Source organism: Pleurodeles waltl, chromosome 4_1 (genome assembly GCF_031143425.1).
Source record: "Pleurodeles waltl isolate 20211129_DDA chromosome 4_1, aPleWal1.hap1.20221129, whole genome shotgun sequence".
Classification (NCBI taxonomy): domain Eukaryota; kingdom Metazoa; phylum Chordata; class Amphibia; order Caudata; family Salamandridae; genus Pleurodeles; species Pleurodeles waltl.
This window is the reverse complement of record NC_090442.1, coordinates 381508564-381530622: the sequence shown is the minus strand read 5'-3', so window position 1 is coordinate 381530622 and position 22059 is coordinate 381508564. Positions and strand designations below refer to the sequence as shown.

The window sequence follows — 22059 nt, the reverse complement described above, 5'->3', positions numbered from 1 at the left end:
GCATGGGCACTGCAGGGGCCCCCTAACAGGGCCCCACTAAGATTTTCAGTGTCTGCAAAGCAGACACTGAAATTCGCGACGGGTGCCACTGCACCCGTCGCACCCCTTCGACTCCGCCGGCTCCATTCGGAGCCGGCATCCTCGTAGAAGGGGGTTTCCCGCTGGGCCGGCGGGCGGCCTTCTGGCGGTCGCCCGCCGGCCCAGCGGGAAGGCCAGAATGGCCGCCGCGGTCTTTTGACCGCGGTGCGGTCATTCGGCAGTTCCCGCTTGGCGGGCGGCGACCGCCGCCCGCCAATGTAGGAATGACGCCCTAAGTCTTTTACTACACCAGTGTACTGCCACCGAGTGTCGGAAGACCCAAGTCACAAGGTTATTTGGAATTGGTTTAAGCATGTAAATGCAAAAAAAAAAAAAAATTCCCAGTTCCTGATTCCCATAAACGAAATCAGTGTCAGATTGGCAGAAACGCCCACAGATATGATTAATAAATGGTGACCATCCGGTAATATAGAGGGTAACTACATATCAGGGTGGAAATGTAGGGACTGAAAAGCAAATCCCCCACCCCCTCAGTTCGTAGAAGTTATAAGTAACAAGTTTCTCCTTAAGGAAAAAATGCTTTTCTCATGGATATAAAAATCAAAGTAAAAAATATGGCTGCACATTTTCACCTCGTATACTCCTGTAGATTTTCTGCCATGTGGAATTGAAGACTAGTACTATGCTATGTATGCTCCTTTTGTGTTGTGATAATCACCAAAAAAGCGTTCATATATGCAACCAATAAGAGTAAGTTTACAGTGTGTACGTTTAAGCACATTTATGTGACTCTGGCCCAGGATCCGAATTTACGGTCCTTATTTCTGTGATTATGTCCAAAGACCCTTCTCCTTTTTTCAGAATATCTCACAGGGACAATAAGTCCAGTAAAGCTCTAAATGTACTTTTTCTGCGTGGTGAACTAACTCTTTTCTTACCATGCTTACCTCTTAGGAAGGTGACGGCAATAAAATGATGCCTTCGTTTGTCCTGCACAACTCAGCTACCTCACCCCTGAAGGCGGATGAAGGAGGGCGGCAGAGCAGTGGGGAGTTGTTATCGAACACGGCCATGGGGACTCCTGAAAGGCGCAAAGGCAGCTTGGCGGATGTTGTAGACACCCTGAAACAGAGAAAAATGGAAGAGCTCATTAAAAGCGAACCAGAAGGTAAGAATTGAAAATCGATTAGTAGGACTGACACCGTAGCGTCTCTGGTTATTTGTGTTTAGGTCTGGAAGCAAAGTTTCCAGAGTTTCCAGGGATTCTGTGTACATCACCTACAATATCTGTGTTCCAAGCTTTCACCATATACCCTTTCTTATAGAGCTCAGGTTACACCTGGAAACTGAGATTGACACTTGAGAGTAAATCAGCCCTTGTTTAGTTGAGGACTTTTTGTAGTTGCTTCTTGAAGCCAGTAAACGCTTCCGCCATAGTAAGGTAGATGCCAGCAAACAAACCTTGCCATTCACAGTTCTCTTTTGATCTTGTGTGCCCCAATACCTGTTCACCTAGCTTTACCACGTATGGGTCAATGCATCCTAGCTTCCTCTATGATACCTAAACTTGTTCTAAATTAGATCAGGGCTGCATCTTGTGATGAGCAAATCAATCTTGAACTGGTGACTCAATTTCATTTGGTGTTCACTGTATTGGAACTCCTTTTTTTTTCACTCTTTTGATTCCCCGTGTCCACGTCTTCAATTTTCCTTAGCTCATTTAGTCCTCCTTGTTTATCAGGGGACAGGAGTGGCTGTGATAGAGCAGTGGATGCTCATATTGGTCTTCCTGTGGTATCTTCTCCTATGAATAGTGAGCTCCCAGAAGGCTTCTGTGCATCTTTGAGGAACACCAAAGTTGTTTCAAATACTCTGTCATCTCTCAACAAAAGTACGCATGTTCTGTGTTTTTGCTTTAGTAAATTGAACCGAAAACAACCAAGTTCATATTTAACGTGTTTTCTAATATTTGTATTGTTAGCTTGAGAAAACAGGAACATATCTGACAAGACCAGGTTAAAATGATGTGCACTCCAGTGCAATACTGGAGACCAACACAAACTGAGATCTGGCCTTCTGTCTCTACAGAGACTGCCGTAACAAAGATAGGCTTCTTCTCTTTTGATTCACATTTGAGGGTACTTTGTGACCAGCCCCATGATTCGTCTTCCTAAAAGGCAGTCCAGGTTGTGTGCATTTGGCGGGAGGAGGGAACCGAGGGGACAAGGTTGATGAGGAAGAAGAAGAGAGCCAACAATAGGCGAGATGTAAGGACACAGCTTCGAGTGGGAGGCTGTACAAGCTCCAGAGACTCCATTAGCAAAGGTTACAGTAAGACATTAGAATGGTTACAGAGTCTGTGCATTATCTCAGCACTGCTAAAGTGAAAATGTACAAACAAAAGACCCGCAGCTCTTTGAAAACGAGAGAGAGAAGGAGAAAGAACCTGAATGTTGGGCTTACAAATGCATGGCATGAAAAGTCTTTTCTTGCTCGTAGCCATTGTTCCATTGTTTTTCAAATGCCATTAAAATGAACAGCAGGTTGTGATGAAAATTTCATTAAGCCCTTGTTAAATCATTATGAGTGTGCCATATTCATAGCTTGGCTTTCTCCCCAACAGAATTTCAAGAATAGGGAAAGGCAATTTTTTTTCTCCTCTAAAGGAAAACTCAGGAACAAACCTTAAGAAGTTGAAGGGAATGGCTAATGGTGCGCCAGAGAAAAAAGAGGCCACGAGGTGAACACGGATTCCGCTTGCACAGGGACACTGAAAGAGATTCTTCTTCAACCTGCCCTATTTTCTTGCAGCCATCCTGTGGCTTTGTAATGATAAAAAATAGTTGTAAATGTACATTTGGGCAAATACAACTCAACGAATTGGGAGAAAAATTGACTTTCTCACTTTTCCACTCCCCACGTGTTGCAAACTTTATTTTTTTTAGACAAGCTGCTAAAATGTTTACGCGATATTTGTTTAGTAAAAAAAGACCATCTCCACACATGAAAGTGTGCACGGTGTCCTATCTTCTGCTAGTTTCAGTGTAGTACTGAAGTGATGTTCAGTCGAAATAATTTCAGCATTGTGGTTATTAATATAAATGAAAATGATAGCTTTATATTTTACAAGCTTCATTTTAATCCTAAATTCTCTTGACGCAACATTTTTAACGCTTAGGTTCTACTTTGTACACACTTTAGAGCTCTTACATCACAATTCTTAACTTTGAAATTGTTGTACGGAACTATGTTTAAAGCCCCAAACCACAGGAAAGGTATTTAGGTAGTGTCTTGTTCAGCTTTTCTACATCCTTTCATTGTGGATTTGTAGCAATATTACTTACTTGTAAGCAAACACACTGATACTGGAGAACATACAGCACGGCATGTATAGACGGACTCGAGTGTAACTGTCGATACATGTGAGGTACTTGAGAAAGCATAGCAGAGGTAGCAAGAGAAACAAGTTATTTGTAGATTTTACAGAGAAGAAGATGGGAAATGAGAAACATGTTTGTTGTGGAACAAATACAGGGTGAAAGTAGAGATACGATCACTATAAGAATATTCATATTTCAATGAATTTGCTCAACAAATAGTAAGTAAATGGCTTCTTAAAGTTAACCCAATCTGAAGCAAGTTTATGGTTGAAACTAGAGAAAGAATAGTGTACTCAATAGTAAGATTGGCATTTCTGCCCAAAGTGTCCTGATCAGTGCAGAGTACTGATCAACTTCCCAATTGAGGTGGCTGGGGCTTGGCGCTGAGATTTGCAACATAATCTTGATGAATCATGAAGTGGGGTATAGTCAGGGCCACTGGAATAATGTGAGTGTGTGGCGATTTTTGCATAGTTATATATTTGTCACATTTTCCACATAACCCATCATGTACTTCATTTTATGCATATTTTAACAACGAAAAGGTTGTTTCTAGCACAAACTGTTCCAAAGTTACTAAGAATGCAGCGACACATGTTACAACGGAGTGGAAGGCCCTTTGCAAAGGTTGACTGGTTACATTATTGTTGATTATTGCCATATGAGTGTGTTAAACTGGTACTAATGAGGCGCAACCAATGCCCAGGCCATCTTGCTGCATAATTTGGCATTCCCCTGCCACATAATTCCAGTGGCCCTAGGTATAGCAGACTCTGTGATAGATAAAGATTCGTCTAACTAGTGGTTTCCATAATCCCTCAAATAAATTGGGCCTAAGTGTAGATACACAGAACTTCCTTTCAGTTTTGTGTGTATTTCTATAGAATCCTATCAGCACAGCACCTCTGACAGTATCTCGGTGCTGTCATACCCTGAGAAAAAACACTTATTTATTATGAGGTGGAATGCTGTTACATCGACAGGCAAGTGAAGGAGACAAGTTGAGCGTGGGGAGAGGGGTTATTAGAATATGAATGATTTCATTCCCATTCTAGCAGGTGCCTACTTAATTCCTGAAACAGCAAGGTCAGTCATCCATGTTTCCCTTGGACAACCGAGAAATCAACCACCAGCGGTCCCCTTAAAGTATATGAAGGTGCTGAAAGTCTTGTGGGAAAAAATAGAGCCCATAAATTAATGATGTTATTGATGTTATAACATTGCACCCCAATGAAGGGCAAAAGGTTGTAGGGTGACCATTTTATTCTAGAATTAGTCCTAGATTTATAATAAAAGGAAAACAATTACTATTTTTTATATAAGCTACAACATTTTTGCAATTTTGTTGCATGGGGAACAGGTATTACTATCTCTAATTTACTGGTACCCAAATTATTGACCTTGAAAAGATAATGGGCTGATGCGTTGAACTTGTGATGTGCCTGTCTTACACAGAGACACCCTTCTGACGCGTGGACGGTTTCTTTGTTCCATTGTGCCCTGGGGCATGCATAAACTCAAATGAGGTTTTTCCCAGTGGGAGATCTAGTCAAGCATTGGTGGCAGTTATGTATCAAATGGCAACTCACTCTGGATGGTATCCACTCGCCACATATAATCCACGTTTACTACAATTGTGGTGCATCCCTCTTTCCTCATTCCAGGATCATTGTTAAAAGCATCAAAGACGTAGAAAGACCTCAAACGCTTTTGGACATTTCTCTGAACTGAAGGTACGAGCAGGTCTTTAAAAGAGGTAATGGGTGCTGCACGTGTAACCTTTCAGCACAAATGGGACAGAACTCTGTGCAATCCACTGCTGTACAGAGCTCAAGGCCACGCATGTCCAACAGTGGCAAGGCCTTTGCATACCTTCAAGGATAAGGCAACCTCATTAATGTCCAAGCATGACGCCGAACAATACACAGGTCTCTGTGCCTAATGACTGCTTCCAAAGAAAGCAGCCTGGTGCTCGGAGAGAGAGATGAACATTTCCTGTTGTTGCTTGGCGAAAAGTGTATATGCGAGGGGCAGTGACAGGCATGTATTGTTATAGATGCGTTCTTCAAAATTCCCCTCGCTTTACATTTTCGTGAGCCGGGTGCTTCCCATGTTTAATCCGGCTCTGTCCTCCGAGGTTGAAGACATTAATCATTTGCACATTGGGTCGGATAGCGAATACTGCACATGAGATATGGGCGAGGGTGATCACTGTGCTGTTCTCGTTCTTCAGAAAATCCCCACGTAAGCTTCTAATTATCAGGCTCCTAAGACATAAACCTACTACTAAAGTCACTGAGCATACTACCTAATGATTCATTAGTCCCTTTTTAACTTCAGCAGTTTCCAGGACGAGTCCCTCCCATCCAGATACAATAGCGTTTTCAGTGAAGTGTTATGTGCGCTGCATGACCCCTGGCTCTGCCTCGGGCACTCCACTTGCTGTACAGTACCATTGTCCTGAAACTGAATCATTAAAAGGAGGAAGCAGACGAGCAGGGAGATGTTTCCAATTTCTGAAGGCTTCAGTGCACCAGCCTCATAACTAGGGTTCTACATTTAGGAGCTAAAGCCCATTCTTCTCAGAGGTCCATGCACTCACCCAGGTGCACAGAAGGAAGCAAGGTTCGCCTTCTAAGTCTTCGAACTGCAAAATCTTGGCTTTGGCTTTTCATTTCTATTCTTGTCTCGTGATCAATGGAGCATTTTTTTGGTTCTGGATATGTTCCACTTTGTTTTAGTTTGTCTGAATCTGCGAAGACTTCTCATTTCTATTCTATTCTTTAAGGTCATTGGATTTGTTGCATTTAGTGTTTGTGCTTATTTATGCTGCAGCTGTTCCTCGTAGCAATGCCTAAAGTGAATGTGCGTATTCCTTTTGGTCCAACGCACCGCACTGATCCTGGGGCTCTTCAAAAGTTGCACCGCTGGATTGTAGCCATGCCTCTTTAAAGGGCATTTGTGGTGTGTGCCATGGAAACATGAAGGCATCATGCTGTCTTAATATGTATAATAGACAATATGACTTTGTTTTGAAAAGACATATCAAGGGTTTGGTATTATTCTATTTGAGTATTCCTTGAAAGTCCCTTCATAGTCAAGCTCTTTACTGCGCCTGTTTTGGCTGGTATCCCTCATTTGACGCAGAAGGTAAGAGGAATTGGCACTTCTCTTGGCAGTATCCAGAATCCTTTATCATTTCAGATTGGATTCAGGGCAGCATGTACCAATGGACGTCTCACAGAAAGCAGAGTGTTTGGATGGTAAACTTTCTAAGAACACTTCAGTAGAATGATGTCAGCTATGCTAGCTGGAACTCAAGAGCCCTGTGCTGCTGTCTGTCAGAAGTGTCTTTGATAAGGCCCAATTGTCTAATATGCCAGTGGGGCAATACATTCCAAGTACAGTGGTCTTTGTGCAACCCGTACTTTATATTTGGAGGTTCCTTGAACTTATAACTGAACTTCCACTTGGGGAAGATTAACCCCACCACCGCCTCTTCTGGGCAAGTGGGTCGCCTTTAGTAAATCTTAAAGAAGCCTTGGTATCCCTGCACCAAACCTCAAACGAGGGGCAGTGTGAGACCTCTGACATCATTCTGCTTGAGGCAGTTGAAAGTACTGAGCACCATGCACAAATGTATGTACGGGTGATCCCCCAAAAAAGCAATGCCTGCAAAGATAACCAAATCATCTGTTCCACATCTGTTTCACAGCTCAAGACTCGGTAATCATCCCTAAGTTTCCTTCCTCCCCTCTCCATAGCTGGTCCTCCACTATGCAATGTGGATGCTGTAAAAACAAACAGTAGTTCAAAAAGCTGCCTACACCTCACATGTAAAATGCTGCTCCTTGTGTTCTCCTGTACAGTCAAATAATAAATAGAATTTCATAAAGGTTCATAAATGTCATTGGATGCTACTGTGTGTGCTATATAAACTCCTGAGTGAAATGGATGTATGTCAAGAGTTAATAACTTGTGGTACCTATAGTTGTAAAGTGAAGGGCTCTAACACCTCTATCGCTGTTGTTGCCCTCTAGCTTCTCTGGTTCTTTTAGGCTGAGTGTTATTTGTTAGGTAAGCCTGTTTTGGTTGCATTGTAACACCATAAAATTGGCTGGTCTGCGTAGCTATAGGCACATAGGTGTTAAATTGTCTTCAAATGGACAGTTTTGATTCTAACGTAATTGTTAATTCATTGACTGAACTTTTGACATAGATATAGTCATAAAACTCAAGACAAATACTACGGGTTATGGAAAGTGACAACCAGATTAATGCAATTCAGAATGACCTAAAATCATCCAATCTTTAATCACATTGAGGGCACATTTGCTCTTGCCGTCTGCTTTATCTGCAGCTGACATTGCATGTCTGATGAGCAGGAACATCTTAGGTTGGTTGAGTCAGATCAGGTGTGATGGAGGATTGATGCAGGCAGGTCCTTGACAGACGCCTGTCCATTGGCAGCGGTTTTAGTGCTGTTTATGTGCTGACCCATATACTACTACATTACTGCACTGGAGGTCATGCAAGGGGGCTACTTCTCAGTCTCGCACCTTGGCATTTTGTTCCTGACACTCTCCCATGGAAAGCGTAGCCGGCATGCACTTTGGTGGCACTGTGCTGCATGACCGTGTGTTCGCATATGTTGAGCAAGGCTGCCTTCGCCTTCTGGCTCCTTCTTCAAAAGTGGACACCAGATGGGTATCCGTACTCAAAGGGATGGAAAATAATGACTTCTGAACCAAACCCATGGGAACGAGAGAGCTCTAGAAAACGCTGAGGTGGCCGTGTTCTCCCGTTGTCAAGCGATTAAACCTGATGCTGAAGGTTGTTGAGATTGAAGCCTTGCCAGCTTGTGCTTACCCAAAGCAAGGCTGTCTTTCTTGTCATCTCTAAAACTGCTCCCCACCCCAGAAAACCCTGTGCAGGGGATTTCAGTATGGGTGCCTCAGATTTTCTTCCAGTTCTCACTTGCTCAGATCTTTAAACGTTTCAAGCGCTCTGATGTCCTTTCAGTGAGTCCTTGGAATGTTGATTCAGCAGCTTGCACTGTAGGTGAGAAAAAGCAACATGGTCGAATAAAATATGTAAAGTTAAACCCAAACCTAGAATCTGTGATATTCTGGTTCACTAGCATTTATCAAGCTTAATTTTCGTGCAATTGTGCATGCTGACTGTGAATATCACGCTTAGGTAATAGATATACAGTTGACCCATTTCATTTCACCAGCTTCTTCATAGTAAAAGCTGTGTCCTATTTTGCTCATGTTTTAGTATGAAAAATGTTGTAATCCGAAGTCATTGGCTCAGCCTATTCCTCTCTGAAAGTACCAGGAGGGTGCACCAGCATTTACATGTGGCGGCTTTTGGGGAGCTCACTTATGCAGGAGTGAAGAGGCCGCCACCTGCTGCCACTGCCTCTTGTCCCTAATAGGGAAGGTTTGGACCTTCATTGAATTGTAACACTCTCATCTATGTGCGGTACACAACATTCTCAAGAAAGCCATTTACCATGCTCGCGGCGCTCTTTCCTCTCCCCGCGGGGCACTTGTCATGACTGTGCATTTTAAAGTGGTCCCGACCTCTGAGGGCTGCAGCACTGCACATCTAGCACGAAGAAGTGGATGCCGAGAGGTTGCCCTAATTAAAGAGATCTGTTTGGTTTTTATCAAGTGGATCCTTGCCCTGTTTTAATAAGAGCTGCTCATGGAGAGGACACGGCTGGCCCAGGGGTGAGGAGAAGGCTCACTTCAAACTTTTGTCTAGCACCTGCGCCCAGGGTGTCCCTAAGTTGAGGGCAGCCCTTTGTATGGCTCTGTTGCCTTGGTTGTTTTTGAGAAGAGTAAAAAAGTGAGAAACCTACTGTCACTGAAATATCATCAAACCCAAGCATGTTTGCTCACACTTAAAAAGTTGACTCTGATGTTCCAGTTACCTGAATGTGCTTCCAGTCTTCTCTACAAAACGAGGATATACAAGATCCACTATGCAGCCCTGCAGGTGAGACCCACCCCATCCCCCCCGAGGTAGAAGGGTCTTTTCTACTGTCACATTTCTCACTTTGCCAATCTGCCATCTCTCAGTTGGAAGCTGCCTTTCACTTCCAGGTAGAAGGGTTGATAGGAAGTTTGGTCAGAGGCGTGGAGCTAAAGTCAAGAGAAAAGACAAAAGTCCAGCTCCTGAAAGTCTGTCTATTGATCCAGGTGTGTTGCCATAACTGTTAATGTTATATGGTCAAAATATACAACAAATGATAGACAAAGGAAGTCTTGGCTAGAAGTAAAACGATGCATCTTTTTATACTGTGTCCTTTTTAGGGTCGAGTGTGCAAGTGGTCTAGCCTGCTGTAATATTTCTGTGGGCCCACCGCACATCCATCAGTTTTGTTGGTTCGTGGGCTTCCCTTTTAAAAATTGCTTGATTTTATTTGTAAAAGGCAAGCATACGTCATGCCTTTTCCGGTGTTTAGCCCTCCTCGAGCACACCAGCCAACTACTGAAAAGATACGAGGCTCCATATTTTCAGCATGGTTTCTGGACTACTTTTTCTTTTTATTTCCTTTGCAGCGTGATCTCGCTGCACATTCGCTGATACGTTTGACTTCAGGCGAACTTCTGTTTCATTTTGGGTGCTCCTTCACCCTCATGGCGTGGCACTTTAAATCGGGTAGCTTTTGTAAAACTGTGCTACTTTTCATTTTCATTTTCAGTGGCAATGAAAGTCCTGTTAGGACTTTACATCGCTAATAGCTTTAAGTCGGGCAAAGGTGAGACCCATTGCATTGCAAATGCTTGTTGCTTCTGCAGACATTTTCTGCCTGGGATGTCAGGCTATCCCAGCGCTTTGAATAATGCAACCCTGCACAATCATATACAAATAAAAGTACAAAGTAAAGGCTTTTCCCCAGTAGATCACGAGCCCCTTGTGGTATGTTCTTTTTTCCATTAAAATCTAGTTTTTGCCTCTTCATGCTCATTGTAAGTTGCGGATTGATTTCTGTGGAATGTTCTTCATAGGAAATCAAGGAATCTGTAATAGCCATGTACTTTTTCTGTTTTGTTTATCATGTGAATCGCGTGATATGGCCGAATACTAACAAAGACTGCTATTCAGTTGTTGTTTCACATGGCTCGCATGACAAACAAAACAAAAAATGAGGAACATGGTATCTGTTTAGTGGAACACTGTTCCACCCAAGAGTTATTTATACTGAGCACAACTCAGGCTATTATTCTACTTGTCATTTTTTTCGCAGACTCCAGGATCAAACAAAATTCAAACTGGTAGACAAAGTGGTTTTGTTACTGTTTATAAATTCCACATTGTCTTGCACCCTAATGGATTTCCCTTGGTCTAAGGATAACTTTTTCATTGGACCTCTAGACAAAGCTGGACACTTCTGCTATTCGAAGTTTGTTATTTTACAGATGCAACCAGATGGTAGACAGCAACCTGAAAATGCTGTGCAAAATTATTAAATGTCGTTATTGATGCATTTCAAACGTTCCAGGAAAATAGTTGCAAATACAATGCAATCCATCGAAATGAACATTTGGACCCAACATGTTGTTGTTGTTGTAATGCTGCTACAAAAAACGATTGTTTTTACACAGCCTTTTACCATGTCACGGTCAGAGCTGGTCTCGCCTACAGGGCAATCAGGCAGTGTTCGAGGGGCCAGTCTGACAGAGCATCGTGTGGACTAGTTTTCTAGCAGTTTGTGAGCCTGTGTTATGGCCAATTGGGTCTGGTTTCATGTTTATTATTTATTTTCTGTTACCAATAACATTGCATGTAGGCAGCCACACCTTGCAAATGCCCACTCAGTGTGTCATTACAGGTTCAAAACGGGTCTGATTTGCATATGTAGGCCACTTCTTTAGTCATCTGGTTGGCTAATCAAGGCCACTTTTATACTCGTGCACAGCTGTTTTTTGACACAGTCCGACCCTGGTCATGGTACAGGCAATATTATGTGCAGATAGGATAGAAGTGTTATTAAAATAGTAAGAACATCAGACTAGTATGTTTAAAATTATGATAGATTTCTGAAATTTGGAAACACTTGTATTCCACTATACTCATTATCTTTAAAATATTAATATCGCTTTCTTAGATTGTTAGTGTTATTAGTTTTCAGTTTTTTTGACAGCACTTTGAATTGGCATGAAGGCTAGTGGTGACTTGCTCAGTAGGACATGGTGGGCCTACCCACGCCACTTTTCAGTGACAATTTAAGAGGGCTATTAGCTAAGGTGACAGCCTGAACTCAGGCCATTAGCTAAGCTAATGTGTCACTTTCACATGTGCACTCCTCGAAAGGAGGGTGACTGAGCTATACCCCTCTTTTTACATGCAGTGTGTTTGTGAAAAAGAAAAAACGCTTGCTACTTCGACGGAGGGACTGTGCAGGCACCAGACATAACTCAACAAAGACCTACCTCCTCTACAGATCAAAAGAAAGAGACAGGGACTTTGAGAGGCCAACAGGAGCTGTCAGTCATGTCAGGTTCCACCTATACTTGCCAGGCTGTTCCCACTGTTTCCGTGCTCTTTTGTGTAGCTGTACAAGAACGTCCTGCAGGATCACTAGACCAAGCGATTTAGGTTATGCATTCACATTTGGGAGAATATATGAGGGCCTAAATGAATTGGAATGTGGAGTTCTCCTTGACCGATTGGTGCCTTAAGACATAAGGGGCCTTATTACGAGCGGATCAATTAATTCTGACCCATGCGTTTAAGTATGGGTTGGAATTACGAGTTTGAAGGTGTATAATGCATCCGATAATTATAAAGATGTGTTAAATAACTTCAACGTTTGTTACCTTTCCGCAGGTCAAACCGACCGAAATTTACCTGGGGAAAGCATTTGATATTTACCGTATCATGCAGATTTTGGCGCGTAAAATGCTAAAATCTGCATGTAATTCCCCATTTCTCATAATAGGTGTTATTTATTGCACCTGATAAATAACGGACACCAGGATATTGTTATTTATCAGGTGCATTAAACAACACCTAAACTTGTAAGCAGGCCCGTATTGGGCAAGGCTGGTGACATTCTGGTCATCCCTGGATTAATAGTGGCCCATCCTTGTCAGAGTGTGGCTATTATTAAAAACATTGTGGCTCTCCGTGGCATCAACGTTACACATCTGTGATATATAGTGAGTATTCTATATAGCATTCTGGCTCTCTGTGGTACACTATTGCACTCTACCTCACCTGTAGTGGGTATTCTTGACAACGTTCAAGCTGTTCCTGGCACAGCTGTGCAATAAAGGTGGCAATCATTGGTATAATAGTTGTGAAAACCCTTGCCATATGTTAGACATGCCTGCGATTTGATGATGATGATGATAGCAAAGGGGCATAGAAGACACAGTCAGTCCAAGTGTGACTGCAGTGCATGTGAGCACTTTGAAAATGATAAGCTGATGTTTGGGACCTAGTGTTGTTACTAGAAATCTATATTTTGGAGACAAAAAATAATGTTTTATTTCATATAAACGACAAATGTCCAGTTAATTTATAATTTGTGATGAGTTTGTTAATCTCACTGCTACTGTTACCAGAGGGCACTTGCAGCATTGACTGTTATTTCATGACTATTGTAGGCTATTTCATCATCTATGTTGATTACGTTTTCTGTGACATTGTCATAAAAATCACTACCACTGTCTGGAGCCTAACTGTGTAACTGAGCAGCAGCAGTGTTTGGTGAAACTGTAGGATATAGCTAACTCTTTTATTTGTGGCCTGTGATCATGTTTCAGTCATAACATGTGATTGATATGTACTTAAAAAGGCAGAATGCAAAAATCAATCTAAGCAAATCTAGTATACATGTTGAAATAGTAATGCAGGTGTATAGCATAACCAAATGTATTTAATTGCCTCTAATGCATATCACTCTTTAACAATTTATTAGGGAAGTTGGGAAACGTGCACTATTTTGCTATTGTTATGCAAATCTTTCATGGACAAAGTGGGCTGAACCCCTTCACCACTCACGAGAGTAAGGCTTGCCAAACACAGCATAAAAATATTGGACTATTCTCTTAGTACTCGTTCGGAACATCGGGTATTAGGCAATTTATGAAAAAAATGGTCCTGTAAAATTCACAATTTGTGACATTTGTCTCATTGTTTTAGGGGGAGAACTCAATAACCTACCTTAAAAGATGGCAAATTGCTTGCTTCGCTCACTTGCTAGTCAGAATTACAAAAATAAATATGTAACAGCTGAACAACATATAAACATAAGAAATCACCATTAATTTTAGGTATACAAGTTGGAATAATACATTGGCCACATTAAGTCATAATGAAATATTGTATAATATTCCAACATTGCAATCATCAACCTCATGCCCTCCCTGAAATGGACCCCCAATTTCCGATGTTGTGGTGTTTACCTGTCTCTTGTACCACCTCTCCTAAGGATTGGGCATCCCTCCCTTCAAAACTATCCAGTAAAAGTCCCTATGCTTGTAAATCATCATCCACTTTATCATCTGTGCATGTAGGTTTAAGACAAATCTCCTCTGCCACCGCTCACCCCCCCCCCCATCTTTCATCCAGTGGTCCACATTGGGTCCCCTATTTCCCATCCAGGTGGTGGCTACCCTGCGCTAGGCTAGCAGTAGTGTCAATTGTGAAAACGTATAATCTATCTTTTTTTCTTTGTGGAATTGTACCTCCCGCAAGAGCCCCACTGCAGGATCTCAGTCCTATCTTATGCCACAAGGTCTCTAAGTGTTGGAACACCTCCTCCCAGTATGCCCCCACAGCTGAGGATTGCCTGGCGAGATGTATGAAGGTTTTGTGAACTTCCTGACATCGGGGGCAGTTTGTCGACCTAGTATGAGCCATCCTGTGTATTAGGACAGGGGTGTTACACGTACGTTGTAAATAATTGAAATGCATCAATTTAAACCTGGCATTGGAGGACACCTTGCGCACCAAGCACATCTTGGTCCACCGTTCATCTGCAATTTGGGTCCCCAGGTCTCTTTCCCATGCTTTGTTACTCCACTTTCAAAGTTAACCAGCTCCCACTGATCAAAATGTAAAGCTATACTTACACTTTTCTAATATGTGTTTCTCTTTCGTGCCCTCATTTATGCAATATGTGCCCCTTCATGAGTAACTCAGAGATGTAGCTCTTGTATGGAATTTCTGTTTTTGTCTGTGTTTTATATACAACTTGTTCTTTTCCTTAATGAAGAAATGCACACAAATTTCATTTTGAAGTTTCAGGAAAACATACTTATTTTTTCCTATTAATTCTTGCCATAAATCACTCATTAGTATGTATTTGCTCCCATAACCAATCTACAATCCCGAATCCACTACCTCCAAAAGTAGGACTGCAGAACTTTTTGCATATTTGTGAGGAAACCAAAGTGAGATGTCTAATTATCTCATTAATCCAAGCAAGCACTCCTACATTATTCCACATGGTACCTCCACACAGTTCTATATACTGTTCGTTATTTTCCTATAGCATAAAGTGTTGTTCTTTCAGGCTATTTGGTCTCTTCCTTTCATGAAGAGGTGGTTGAGATGCCTCAGAATTGTCTAGCCGTTCAGGTCTACTTTGATTGAATGACCTTTTTCACTGTATGTGAGAACAATGTAATTCAGTTTTCATGAGCTGTGAGATACAATTCTAACATCTAAATCATTCCTTCCCTTTCTGAAAGCCTATGGAAGAGCAGTACATGTGTTTTATACACATATTTAAATTAGGATATACGTGTGGCTGTACTAGCTTCCATTTTGTAGGGCAGATGTAGTTTTTTGAAGGAGTGATGTATCATAGCATCTTCTGATCCGTGGGTCACAGTACAAAAGAGGTGGAGTAAAGATGCTCTTTCTAACCTCAGGTGCTTCTGTTGTGCACCTGTTGGGAAAGGTGGAAAACAAATGTTACATGTACACACTGCAGGTACACATTATTGAGAAAAGTCAGTGGACTGCAAGGACTTCTGTATGTCTTTTACTGTTCCAACGTGCAGACAAATTGTTGAAGATGCCTGAACTTACGGCACAACTGGATGCCTCGCCACGTGCAGCTGAAGGACTTTTTACTCAGCACGGCTCTTCCATTGCTTAACGGGCTGGCTCCTGCACAGGTAGAACACTGGCATCTCGGTGTTTTGACATAGATCAAGTAGTGCAAGCCCACAGTTGTAAAAAATGTCGAATCTCTGGTCTTTATCTCAGAGAAGAACTTGAATTTACATGCACACAGTAACCTCTTAGCCAAAGGCTCACATAACCCAAATAAGACTCCTCAAAAGAATCATGTCTCTCTTACCTGTTGATGACTGACAGTATGGTCTTTTTAAACAAGATCTTAAAGTCCGTGTTTTCAATGTTCATTCCATCAGCAACGAATCTCAAGAGACTTGGTATCGCCCACAAGTCCAAGAAGAGCACTGCTAAAATATTTTCTGCGTATCCACAGAGCCCTTGTTGTTTGATTCCTGTTTTGTGTTCAAGAATCTGTTTACATGGTCATATGTTAAGGAATCTGCTCCCCTTTGGGTCTGTGTTGTGCAGTTTAACACTGCAAATAAATAAGAGGTATTAAAATGTGTGCCTGTGGTGGAGACACGACACACAGCGACATTGTGTTCTTTTCATGGTCCGTACAAGTACTAAGAGCTCAGTTCCAACTTGGTTTAATGTTGCAGTGTTTCAGAAACTCTTCCCATAGATAGGTACTTTAGAAGAACCCATGTGACACACATCATATCCGTTTTTGGGATCTAGAACATAATGTGTGTGTCTGTGCGGTATGAGTCATTGTTTTTTTTTTCAATGCCTCTGATTCTTAATGTCTGCTGACCCTTCAGTTAATTGTTTTGTAGCATTTTTCTTGGCACCTTCCCTCAAACTTACTGAAGGAGTCATCTCCATGACTACAGGAGTTTCATCATGAGGCTACTTTTATCAAACGTATATAGCAATATAGGCATATTGGTGGTAGAAATTTCCACTCAGTTTAATACTGCCACTCCAATCTGTTTTATTAGATTCTGTGGCAGGTGTTGCCTGAATTTCTTGATAAATGGCTCTTAATTTTTTTTAGGTTGAATCAAGTAAGGCAAACAGTTGTATTGGTATATCACTTGAACAGGATATAATTTCTAATACCAATAATCTCATCTAAATGCATCTTATATGTAGCTGGTCTTGTTGGCATCCCTCCATGACAAAGAATCTTCTGGTTTGGGTAGCCACATGGATCACACTTTCTCACAGTGAGTGAATGAATAGGAATAACTGATCTGCGTTTCATGTCGCAAGTCACAAGGATGACTTATGTGTCCTCTTCAGTCTCTCAGCAGTGAATTTGTTGTGGCTTGCATTTTTTCGGAAGTTCATTAGGCCACTTAGTAGCTCTTTCGGCGTTGCCATCTTTGACACCGAAGAACTGCCTCATTCTTGAAGGTACAAGTTTTAATTTCCTTGCTTTCTACTTTTTCAGTCTCATGTTACTATTAGTTGATCCTCATGCTGCACATGTGAATTAAATCTTCTGTTTCACAATCCTTTTTGCGCCAGACAGCAGTTCCCTGTTACGTATGGTAATAAGATTAGAGTTGTATTGTTAAGCATTTGTTGTGGAGGGAAATAGTGGTGAGAAGAGCCCGAGCACTCTCGGAACACTCCCATTCACTTTCAATGCACCTTGTTGTTCAGTCTACACAACGCAAGTGACCCAATGAGAAAGAGGCTAGGCACCCACTATTTTGTTCATAAACCATTAAGAGTAGGATGTTCCTGTTGCACAATATAATTGAAGTACTTGGGCATTTCATAAATAGCAATTGCTCTGGGGTTTTCTTAATAAAAGCTCCTATTTAGTGAAAGTATACGCTGTCAAAAGAAGAATGTCAAGCATTTTGAAATGTTAGCTTTTTCAATTATTTCCTCATTCATTGCAATTAGCAGGCTGCAAATGACACACACAGTGTGGAGCTTTTTTACCTATGTAAAATTAGGTTTAGCTGTGTACATCACTGGGTAAAGGTGTGCTTTAATGAACATTCACAAATAGGTGAAATAAGTTGAAACTTCAGTGGTTAATTTGTGCTGGTGGTGGACTTGGGCTCTCACTTTTGGGTACTTCAGACCTGAACTTACATAGCGCTACAGTGGGTCATGCGATAACAGCTCCTTTCACATGGCCACCTGGTGAAGAGCCGATATCACACAATGCCAGACAGTGTGTGTAGGTAATCCTTGTGGAGAGCGTATCCAACTCACTTTGTGGGGAAGGCAGAGCACAGCTGATGTTCACTGGGGCGTTGCCATATCTCGAAGACATCTGCAGCAATTCTAATGCGTCCATTTGGTTTTTAGGGGGGCTCACTGGAAGCTACCTGCATGAAGCCCCGCATCCCAACTTAATGACCACATCCCTCAGAAGCACTTTCATTGCTATAGACGTAATTGGATAAAAGCCCCACCCCATACCAGGCCCTGACCTCTGCAGTTTGACTCCTCTCATACAGCGAGTTTTGTTTGGAACAGTCAGCCTTTGCCAGGTTAGTGCCCTGGATGGAAAAAAATGTGGCGCCCTGGCTCCTGATGGTCATTAAAATGAGGTAGCAGGGGGTCTCTTTTGTATACAGATGTCAGTCCCTGACTGATAAGATCAGGTTTGTGCATGATCTCTGAAGACAACATATACGCACCTTCCCCAACTCACCTGAATCACTCAAAGATTGGCTCCTCACGCTTGTGCAGAGTTGCATGTTGACCAGGGGCAAGGCAGAAGGGGGTGAGTGAGAGGGAGATGGGAGGGCAAGAATGCAGACTGAGATGATGTTAAAAACAGCACCTGCACATGTTAAAAAGTGAGCGAAAGCACTTTAATGCGAATCACTGCAGTCTGCATGACCTTATTGCAGAGAGCACCTTAAGCCCCTCTGAAGGCTGGTGCCCTGGGCCTGGGCCCAGCTCACCAATGCCAAAAGTCCCCCGGTTTTGAAGATTGGCAGTCTGGTACTGGCATTCATCTTTTATCATCTGACTTTGACCCAGAGGATGGCAGAAAAAGGATATGTGGAGAGAACGGATGAGGAAGAGAAAGATAAATTGGGGCAAAAGGAGGAAACGGGGGTGAAAACAACCCAATGAGAGTGAGGTGAAGAGACTGCAAGAGTAGGCTGGTTGAAGAGGTCAGAAGGTGCAGTCAAAACTAGACAGCACTGGCTTTAGACAACCCCGGCAGTAGGTAGTGCCAGCAGTGTGCTGCTATGGAAAACTTTGAGCACCTTCACCTATGTCTTTTTTCACAAAGTTAGCCCTGCGAAGCCGCTTCCCACTTACAGTCTGTCTATCAGGTGCCCTCTAAGGTGCTGAAGGATCTTGCGCGCCAAGAAGCACAGACTCAACTCCTGAGTTTCCTGCCTGAACTCCGCTCTCCTGTTGAGTGCCCTCCATTGTTCCTGCGCCAGAATCTGGTGAGTTGAACCACAGCTTAGATCGAGGTCAAACTGTTCTCTGGAACCTGATTTTGGATGGTGGTAGCAAGGCGGCCAGGTATCTCTCAGGCGCACAATAGCGCGCGCTAAGCCCCAGCACTCTCCCGCCTTTGTTGCTATTGGTTATCCAACCACACAATGCAAACGGTGCGCGGGGAGTATATGAAATGGATGAAAGGGGCCCTTGCACAAGTAAACACGCCTTTCATCGGGGCCTTTGTCTGAGTGTTTGCTGTGTGCTATTCCGGGACAATAGAAATTGTTTGACAGATATGCCAGGGTGAGAAGCCTTTTCTTGAACGTCGATCCTGCGCCTTTGTCTCCAGAAACGGAGTGTTTTGCTTTGTAGTCACCTGGCAATTCTTGATTTTTTTTTTGTCTTTCATTTACGAAAAGCTGCTGTGGAGCATACAGGCTGCAACTGAAATGTGCATTCCGCAGACCCGATATGGGAAGTCAACAGTGCCCGGCTATTTGTTTTAACTTGCTGGTCGGTGGATGAACACACACGGCTTCAGCCTGCGCGAGTGACAGAGCGGGAGAACGCCTGTGTGCAAACACGTCCCCGTTTCCTGCTAAATAACATGCTGTTAGCAGCCCTGTTTCTTGCAGAGCACTTTGAAATGTTTAGCCTTAATTTAATTCGCATTTAAGATCCGTCCGCCCCGCGCATTAATATAATGTCAATGTAGAATGCAGTGCATGGTGTAATTACTGCAGAGCGCAGGAGCGGGAGCGCAGACAGTAATTGAACACATGGCTGTTTATTACAACAGGACACTGCTCCTACGCTGTTATTTAGGACATTAATGGGCAAAGAATTGATTTGTTGTTTTAGGATAAATTCATCACTGTTGCTGAGGGCTTGGTGCGTTGGGCCCGAGTTGTGCTCTCTCCGTGCGCCGTGCCCGAGAGGTTTGGACACCGCAGCGTGGCATTAGTCATGTGGGGGGCATGGGAGCTGGGGCCAGGTTCAGTGAACAAAGGGCACCTCTTTGTGGGGATGTGCACCCTGACTCCGCCCACCCGCTTGAGACTGGTTGCCTACGCCACGCTGTTGCGTTTCCCCACTGCCTGTGTGATCTACAAGGCTTCTTACCTACGTGTGGAAGCGAGCAAACAGCCAGCAGTCCTGGGCCTCAAAAGTAAATTCATTTGAAAGCACAACGGCTAATTCTTCCTCAGAGTATTCTTTTTTTAATGACAAGTGCGCATAACGCACACCCACACACCGTACACTCCTCAATGACTCGTTACAATCCAGAGACCATTGCCTCCAAGTGACTGTGTGCCAAGGAGATACTCGGGCCTGTATTGTTTTCTAAGCTTCATTTTAATACATTCTGGAACAGCACCTTCTGTTCTGTATTTCCTGCTGTTGGCAGCCAAAGACACCAAGCACATGGGTTGCCATAATTTATGTTTTCAAACTGTATTTTGCCATCCTTGTTTGAGTACGCGCAGCGACCCCCTACTCTCCTGCTCCCTGCCGCCTGCTCCGCCAGTTGAGCCCGTTCTCTTCAGCGCATGCGTACAACAATCTGAAGGCGGGTTACTCTACATGAATCCGTGTGAAGGGGACTTGCAAATGTACTCTTGGTCTGGATTCACGTGCATGTCTTTAGTAAGGTAACAGTACGCTTGAAAAGGGACTGGATGCATCAAAAAAATATATGTGCACAGGAACACCACTGCCAAATGTAGTCTGAAGCCAGCTACTATGCAGAAAGAATGTGTTTTATGACTCTTTGTAGACACATTTCAGAAAACCAAAAAACTATACTCACGATCCTTTCCCGGGTCCCTTTATGCAGATTTTTTAGGCTTCAAGGGTGATATTTACCCTGAAGATGATGGCAAACGCCAACTAAGGGACATTATGTTTGGCATCTGCCTTTCCTTCAGGGCTGGGAGACCCAGAGCAAGAGTTACTGGTACACAATCAGGAGCTGCATGAGTTTTTCAATCTTATAAATGACATTTTCAAACTGTTCTTTCCCCATTGCTCGAAGGGCCCACGTGGAAAAATGCATTTTATATGTACAATCTCTTCCCTCTTTGCACATGCCATCCTTACATGCGGCCTTGTCTTTTCTTGGCCAGGCACCAACCATGCTACCAGCTATCGATAGATCAGTAGAGTGGTTTTCAAGGAAACATGGTGGCATGAATCGGTATGAGAAAGTAGCATTAGCACTTCCCTTCCTGTGGCCTAAAATCCTACAATGGAATCAGGGGAAATTAAAAAGGGGTTGAATAGGATTTGCTTTAATTCTTTAATATATTTATCTATTTTATTGTTTGCTACTTAAAATTGCGGATTTCCGGAAAGGCTTAATGAAAAATGAATGACTTCAATTAATTCTGCAATTTAATGAACTGTGCCTAGTTTGAGCATCTGTTAGGTGTAAAACTTGGACGATCCTAATTGTTTTTTTGGGTTACTTTTTTGATTAACTGTCCCCGACTGATGGCGTCACATACACACAATGATAAGTACAATTTTGAGAGACTGGCAAAGTGATGCAGACTTAAAGCGATATGTCGCTCCTCTTGGGTTCTTATAAGGACCGTGTGTTACTTTCTTACTTTGGCAACCTCAAACCTTTATTGTGTCAAACGACATTAGGAGTGAAGTTGGAGCATTAATTTGATTTAAACCTGCCCCACCTTTGAATTTTCCAGAGATATCTGGAATTTCATATTCCATATTCATGAAAGGAAGATGAACTAAAGCAAAGCAGATACACAATAAAAAAATTAAATGGGTATTTTCTCACCTAAAAAAGACTAAACATTCTCTCTGTAGCACGCACAAAGCAGGGCATGTCCCATGTCCCATGCAAAGATAACCAGGGCAATGCTCTACATCTCAGCTTTCTGCCTCTAAAACTCACATTCTGCACTGGGTGTTGTGGTCCATTGTTCTGGTAATCAGCCTTTTGCCCTTTAACTTCAGTGTTCCTAAGTATCTGTTGGACGGGGAATCTTCAGGGTCCAGACATGGTGTATCTGTAATATGTGGCTTGGGGCCATATGTATGAACACATTTTCCCATTGACACAGAATTGGCAAAAACCCTTTGCTACATCTGGCCCTTGGTTTCTTATCCCGTGAATCAAGTA

At 42.7% G+C, this 22059-nt stretch overlaps 1 protein-coding gene across 2 annotated transcripts in view; it reads left to right on the top strand.

Moving 5' to 3' along the window:
- Nucleotides 1–22059, top strand: part of SOX5 (SRY-box transcription factor 5) — a 451433-nt gene that overhangs the window by 105457 nt on the left and 323917 nt on the right. For both annotated transcript variants that reach the window (XM_069228573.1, XM_069228572.1), the window contains exon 3: nucleotides 994–1207. In XM_069228573.1, the coding sequence (XP_069084674.1) occupies nucleotides 994–1207 (214 nt within the window). The remainder of the gene's footprint in view (nucleotides 1–993; nucleotides 1208–22059) is intronic.